This window comes from Coregonus clupeaformis, chromosome 9 (assembly GCF_020615455.1).
Source record: "Coregonus clupeaformis isolate EN_2021a chromosome 9, ASM2061545v1, whole genome shotgun sequence".
Classification (NCBI taxonomy): domain Eukaryota; kingdom Metazoa; phylum Chordata; class Actinopteri; order Salmoniformes; family Salmonidae; genus Coregonus; species Coregonus clupeaformis.
In genome coordinates, this window is record NC_059200.1 from 22,086,482 (window position 1) to 22,094,623 (window position 8,142).

The 8,142-nt window shown below is 43.0% G+C and overlaps 1 protein-coding gene across 3 annotated transcripts in view; it reads right to left on the minus strand.

The window, feature by feature from the left end:
• LOC121573460 (rab GTPase-activating protein 1) overlaps positions 1-8,142 on the minus strand; it is a 145,384-nt gene that overhangs the window by 76,028 nt on the left and 61,214 nt on the right. For all 3 annotated transcript variants that reach the window (XM_041885470.1, XM_041885469.1, XM_041885468.1), the window contains one exon: positions 5,690-5,783. In XM_041885470.1, the coding sequence (XP_041741404.1) occupies positions 5,690-5,783 (94 nt within the window). The remainder of the gene's footprint in view (positions 1-5,689; positions 5,784-8,142) is intronic.

Below are 8,142 nucleotides of genomic sequence, written 5' to 3' on the forward strand. Positions count from 1 at the left end.
CAGACCCAGGTTCTCAGTGAATGTCTATGTGTCGGTTATGTACTAAATTCAGCTGGGCTGATCAGGAGGTAGGGGATCATGAGAGTGTAGTTGCCGTATCTAAAGGGCAGAGGAGAGGAACAGGAGGATGGAGTCTTATCTAACAGGTGTGATGTGGGGCTTGGGGATCAGGGGAGGAGGGAGAGAGAAGAGGCAGCAGAGAGAGAAGGAGGGAGAAAGAGCGTGAGCGAGAGAGAGAGAGAGAGAGAGTTATCTCTGATCAGAACAGACACAGAGAGATGGTCTCCCCCCGGTTCTTCCCAGAACCCTGGGCAGCTGGCGGGGGAGGAAGGTACTAGTCACAGTGCCAAGAAGAACATATGATCAGGTTCCACACCACACCACGCGCCCCTGGGAGAGCTAAGAACATTCCAGATGAATCATGAACTTTTTCCCCCACTTTTCATTTATTTATTTGTTTTATTTGTCCCGAGTTACTTGGTTGGTTATGCAATGCAACGTGGCATTTATTTTCTGCTCAGATAAAACAGTTGAAACAAGAAAGGGCATACTTTGAGTGTGATGTAAGTGAAACCAGCCCTGGTGCTCAGCGGGTTGGCAATACACAATGGCTCCCACTGACTCCCAGAGCCCTGCATCGAGTCACACATACAGTGAGGGAAAAAAGTATTTGATCCCCTGCTGATTTTGTACGTTTGCCCACTGACAAATAAATTATCAGTCTATAATTTTAATGGTAGGTTTATTTGAACAGTGAGAGACAGAATAACAACAAAGAAATCCAGAAAAACGCATGTCAAAAATGTTATAAATTGATTTGCATTTTAATGAGGGAAATAAGTATTTGACCCCCTCTCTATCAGAAAGATTTCTGGCTCCCAGGTGTCTTTTATACAGGTAACGAGCTGAGATTAGGAGCACACTCTTAAAGGGAGTGCTCCTAATCTCAGTTTGTTACCTGTATAAAATACACCTGTCCACAGAAGCAATCAATCAAACAGATTCCAAACTCTCCACCATGGCCAAGACCAAAGAGCTCTCCAAGGATGTCAGGGACAAGATTGTACACCTACACAAGGCTGGAATGGGCTACAAGACCATCGCCAAGCAACTTGGTGAGAAGGTGACGACAGTTGGTGCGATAATTCGCAAATGGAAGAAACACAAAATAACTGTCAATCTCCTTCGGCCTGGGGCTCCATGCAAGATCTCACCTCGTGGAGTTGCAATGATAATGAGAACGGTGAGGAATCAGCCCAGAACTACACGAGAGGATTTTGTCAATGATCTCAAGGCAGCTGGGACCATAGTCACCAAGAAAAAAATTGGTAAAACACTACGCCGTGAAGGACTGAAATCCTGCAGCGCCCGCAAGATCCCCCTGCTCAAGAAAGCACATATACAGGCCCGTCTGAAGTTTGCCAATGAACATCTGAATGATTCAGAGGAGAACTGGGTGAAAGTGTTGTGGTCAGATGAGACCAAAATCGAGCTCTTTGGCATCAACTAAACTCGCCGTGTTTGGAGGAGGAGGAATGCTGCCTATGACCCCAAGAACACCATCCCCACCGTCAAACATGGAGGTGGAAACATTATGCTTTGGCTGTGTTTTTCTGCTAAGGGCACAGGACAACTTCACCGCATCAAAGGGACGATGGAAGGGGCCATGTACCGTCAAATCTTGGGTGAGAACCTCCTTCCCTCAGCCAGGGCATTGAAAATGGGTCATGGATGGGTATTCCAGCATGACAATGACCCAAAACACACGGCCAAGGCAACAAAGGAGTGGCTCAAGAAGAAGCACATTAAGGTCCTGGAGTGGCCTAGCCAGTCTCCAGACCTTACTCCCATAGAAAATCTGTGGAGGGAGCTGAAGGTTCGAGTTGCCAAACGTCAGCCTTGAAACCTTAATGACTTGGAGAAGATCTGCAAAGAGGAGTGGGACAAAATCCCTCCTGAGATGGTGGCAAACTGGTGGCCAACTACAAGAAACGTCCGACCTCTGTGATTCCCAACAAGGGTTTTGCCACCAAGTACTAAGTCATGTTTTGCAGAGGGGTCAAATACTTATTTCCCTCATTAAAATGCAAATCAATTCATAACATTTTTGACATGCGTTTTTCAGGATTTTTTTGTTGTTATTCTGTCTCTCACTGTTCAAATAAACCTACCATTAAAATTATAGACTGATCATGTCTTTGTCAGTGGGCAAATGTACAAAATCAGCAGGGGATCAAATACTTTTTTCCCTCACTGTATTAGTGCCATTTGAATTACGCCATTTATTTACCATTCTTTGCAAGTTAGAAAGAAAGCAAATTTCCTAAACATAGTTGTTTTATTTCAGTCAGCACAGCCATTCTCAAGAGACACGTTAACAGCAAAGCCTCAAACTAGCATTAAAGGATTTGGGAGGCAAAAAAACACCTTGTATGCACCTAGTGGCTGTATCGGACATAGACGAAAGATAAATGTGCTCCCTTCCTCCCTCCCTCCCTCCCCTCCCCTCCCTCTTCCCTTCCCTCCCTCCCTCCCTCCCTCCCTCCTCCCTCCCTCCCTCTCCCCCTCCCTCCCTCCCTCCCCCTCCCCTCCCTCCCTCCCTCCCTCCCTCCCTCCCTCCCTCCCTCCCCTCCCCCTCTCTCGCTCTCTCTGAAGTCTGGGTTGAAGGGAACAGAGGGAACAGGGAACTACAGATGTGACCATAACTTCACAGCAGAAGGCAGAAGCTACTGAGCGTCTCTAATTAAATTGCTGGACTTTTTAAATTCAATATATCACAAGGTTTTGATTAAGAACCACAAAGAGTAATGGGAGTGGGTAATAATCTTAATAAGCTGGTTATCTGGATGAGACGACACACACACACACACCTATTTATTTTCCTCACCACTTCCAGAGATTAAAATATCTAATTTCCCGCCACACATGAATGAGTTCTCAAATTAGCAGAGAGTGTGTGTGTGTGTGTCTCCATCCTTAGTAGAAATCTCATACCAAATAGTAGCTTTAGGAACTCTGTATGTATGAACAGGGTTCATACACATTTTGAAAGATGGAATTTCATGACTTTTAACCACATTTTTGCGGTGTCTCTATGTACGTATAAAAAAGTACGCATAATGTGGTATCGACTGGGAGGCTGCTCTCTGATCCCATGTACCATCTCCTGTCGTTGAGCAAGGCACTTAACCCCCCACAAAGTAGAATACCTGTTAGGCAACTGGTTAAAACACATGTGGTCAACCCTCAGTCTGGAGAGCTACTGGGTGTGCAGGCTTTTGATCAAGCCCTGCTCAAACACATCAGAGCCAGTTTATCAAGGTCCGGTTGAGCTTCTAATTTCTCAAATGTGGTTTGGGATTGGAACAAAAGCCTGCACACTCATTAGCTCTCCTGGAGGATGGTTGACCACCCTTGATGTATAACATTGCAACCAAATATGTTTTATGCCTTTTGAAATAATTCACTAATTCAATATATCAAAGATCAAAGATCTACCTGGCGGCAGGTAGCTTATTGGTTAAGAGCGTTGTGCCAGTAACCGAAAGGTCGCTGGTTCTAATCCCTGAGCCGACTAGGTGAAAAATCTGTCGATGTGCCCTTGAGCAAGGCACTTAACCCTAATTGCTCCTGTAAGTCGCTCTGGATAAGAGCGTCTGCTAAATGACAAAAAATATATATATATATATATATATATATATATAAAAAATGGCTATGGTAGGCTACAAATCTTTTTATTCAGCTGAAGCAAGCTCAAAATATTTATTCAGGAAATGTACCTTTTCGAGTTTAGTCATATTTATTTTAGCTAGCTACCTTAGAAGTGTTTACTTTGCAGTCTGACTAGCATATATTGAGTTTCCCAAATCAACTGAAAATATCTACAAAACAAGTTTTGAAGCCACATAATAATCCAAAAGAAAGGCTACATCAAATATTTTTTCCTAAAATTACTGTTCTCGATTCACAAATTATTATTTTGATTCACCTGATTCGATTCACCGCGATTGAACCGAATCCCAACTAATACAATGGCGAAGTGAATCGCTTGTTTCGTCAAAAATAATAGTTTAAATGAATAATACGAATTGTTCAAAAAACTAAAATCAACTTTGTATGGCCTTATTCGCGAGTGTCGGTGGAAAGTTTTTTGGGACATGAAGAAAATATGAATACATGCTAATGATAGATAAACAGTTAACTAGCGGGTACAATATATGTTTTGAATTGGCTACCTAGTTAAATCAGTTCTCTACATATTTTATAGGCTAGGCCTACCTGCTGCTGTAATGAATTAACTATCTCTCTCTCCTTGAGCAATGGCCCAAGGAGATACGCGCAAACACAGATGCGCTAAAGTGTCATTCCAATCCTGGCTGATAAGTTGATTTTTATTTTATTTATAAAATATTTAAAAACTGTGCCTAAATAAATTACATTAACAAAAATTATTAAATGAATTTCCATTACTTTTTCCCAAACCTTTTACAGGCCTGGAAAACACAATTTTACAATTCCATGACTTTCCCAGGATTTTCAAGATGCTCGAACCCTGTATGAAGGATAAGTGTATATTTTAGTTTGCTTTTCATATCATTGTGATTTCTGTAGATAAATGTACATTTCCCACTAAACTGTTCAGTCAAAGAACCAACATGAAGAAGAATCAGACCATGGTACATTATAAAAGACTCTGTGATTTGGGTCGTAACTCAGCTAGAGGGCCACCCCAGCACTGTGCTGCTCAGCATTCAGTCCCTTCATCTCTCTCCCTGACATGCCTCTGCTGACCGATCGACAGGAACATTAAAAGCCCACCACATCAATCCTTCTCCTGGCAACCTGGCCAGCAGGTAGGCAGGGAGCTCTACAGGCCCACAGGCATCGTTGCAAGTTTTAATATTACGTGCACAAGTACAGTGAAATGCCTTTTCTGCAAGCTCTGAACCCAACAATGCAGTAATCAATATCAATGTAGTATTAAAAATAACATAAGGTAGAACAAAAACCCGAGATATAGAAATAAGAACACAAGATGAACGCTAAAAGAATCACAAAATAGCAAAGTTGTGTCGGAGCTTGCAAAACGGCAGCCAGTCAGTATGGCGCTATCTTACCATGATGGTAAGGCACACTAACTAAACGCCAGCTCTGGTAGCTACTTTCTCTGTACAGATGTATTCATTGGGAAAGAGCCTGCTACCTGGTGGTGCTTTTGGTTATTATTTACCAGACTGGTACAGCAGGTGGTCTAATTCTCTGTTATTTTATGGTTAATTTTTTCTTTAACACCACTTTGAATGTGGAGCTAAATGAAGATGAGAAGTGCAAAATACACTGCCCACTGGACACAGACGTCAGTTCTACATCTAGTTTGGATTGGTATTTGATTGAGTTGTCAACTTACCTGAATTCAAAGTGAAATAAAAAAATTATTGAACCACGTCATTGGATTTAGGTTAAAAGTTGGGTGAAAAAAACACTAAATTCCCTTACATTGATGACTTTTTGCAAATCCAATCAGTTTTCCACGTTGACTCAACATCATCACATAAAATGTTTTATGTTGAAATGACATGGAAACAACATTGATTCAACCAGTTTGTCCCCAGTGGGTGTTGCTATGATTTACATGAAGGCAAAGTATGTCATCACATTCCAGATACAAACAGACTTGTCTGTCACTCACCATTTGGACAGCAGGTCTCCCCAGGTCTCCAGGATCTTCTCAGCACACTCCTTTGACACGTCTCCTGAGCCACTCAGCAATGGCTCGTCATTGTCTGACAGAATAAAATTTAACACAACTTTATTGTCCATCTTGCAAAATAAATTCATCTTTATGCTCTGCTCCAGAGACAAAGACTGAGAGTGAGTCCCAAGTGGCAGCCTATTCCCATCAGGCTCTGGTCAAAAGTAGTGCACTATATAGTGAGTAGGGTGTCATTTCAGATGCACACAGAGACAAAGGGTTGACATATCAACATAGTTGAGCCTGGGCTAGAGTAAATAAACATGCTGCATGTATAGCGACTTACACCAACAGTCATGCAGAGAGAGACTAGGGTAGATAACAGGCTGGCTAGACAGGAGACAAACACAGTGGGGGGGCACTGTCACTGAGACAGACAAATAGACCTAGCTGTCATAGATCATGACTAGCAAAGTACATACTGTACAGGGAGTATAATAAGGCACAACAGAAAGAGAGAGACTACTAGCCAATCCCCAAACAGTCAGGGAGAGTCTACCACCCAATCACCAAACAGTCAGGGAGAGACTACCACCCAATCACCAAACAGTCAGAGAGAGTCTACCACCCAATCACCAAACAGTCAGGGAGAGACTACCACCCAATCACCAAACAGTCAGGGAGAGACTACCACCCAATCACCAAACAGTCAGGGAGAGAATACCACCCAATCCCCAAACAGTCAGGGAGGGACTATCACCCAATCCCCAAACAGTTGGGGAGAGAATACCACCCAATCCCCAAACAGACAGGGAGAGACTACCATCCAATCCCCAAACAGACAGGGAGAGACTACCACCCAATCCCCAAACAGACAGGGAGACTACCACCCAATCCCCAAACAGACAGGGAGACTACCACCCAATCCCCAAACAGACAGGGAGACTACCACCCAATCCCCAAACAGACAGGGAGACTACCACCCAATCCCCAAACAGACAGGGAGACTACCACCCAATCCCCAAACAGACAGGGAGACTACCACCCAATCCCCAAACAGACAGGGAGACTACCACCCAATCCCCAAACAGACAGGGAGACTACCACCCAATCCCCAAACAGACAGGGAGACTACCACCCAATCCCCAAACAGACAGGGAGACTACCACCCAATCCCCAAACAGACAGGGAGACTACCATCCAATCCCCAAACAGACATGGAGACTACCACCCAATCCCCAAACAGACAGGGAGAGACTACCACCCAATCCCCAAACAGACAGGCAGAGTCTTACCACCCAATCCCCAAACAGCCCGGGAGAGACTACCAGCCAATCAGAGCATGAGAGCGGAGTTGAGCGGTCGGAAATCCCGCTCATGGAGCACCGCTCTGCGCTCCACATCCTTTCCAACCGCTCTGCTGAAAACCGCTCCGCGCTCACAGGAAAACAAAACTGCTGCTCCGAATTCGCTCCATTCATTAAAAATCACAATTTAACCAACACCCATCTATTTTTGTGACTACCTGGACCTCCATTTGGTTTTGAAGTATTGAAACCAAACCATATGGATTTGAATTAAAAGTATTTTAATAAACATGAAAAGGTGAATGTAAGAAGCGCTCATCATTTCAAATAGGCTACATGTCATATTAAACAGCATATAAACACTAAATAGGTCAGGAGTCAGACAGGGAGCCTAAGAAGGAATGACAATTAATTATTTAGGCTATATTATTTCAATTATTTCAAGGCTATAGACAAAGAAATACATTGTGAAGCATTTGGGAGTGCGACACCAGGCTGGTAGGAACATAAAACACTCAGCATTTAAACAACATTTTGTTGTATTAAATCATTATAGTCAATAATTTGCTCATATATGCTGTGACTTATTTAGAATGAAATACAAATGAAACAAAAAATGCCTGATTAGGCTCAGTCTACAGAGCCTTTGCATTCATTTTTAGAAACACCAGTTTGGCCACAGTCTGTGGCTTCAGGTTCATGTGATGGTGCCTGGAGAGCAGGTCTTCAGCAGAGAATATCCTCTCCGCGCTTGCAGAGCCACTGTGGATGCTAAACACCCTTCAGGCCACTCTTGCCAGGCTGGACAGAGATGCAGAGTTTATTTATTGTATTTTTTTTATATAGGTAGGCCTAAAGGTTTTTAGGCAAAATAGCCCAATCAAAACGGAAAGCTCCTTGAAAGTGGGAATATGCCAGGCCTATTGGGCCAAAATCAATGATGGCCTATTGTATAGATAATAGAACAAAAATTAACAAAACTTTTAAGAGATCTGATTTTTAGTTCATAAATACTTTGCTACAATGACACACTTAGTTATCTACCCACCTCGTTCCTTTCTTTTAGCATGTGCATGTAGTAAGTACACCATCATGCTTTCAGGATACCTGTCTTTTCAGATTCCACAATGATTCTTTAGTTGT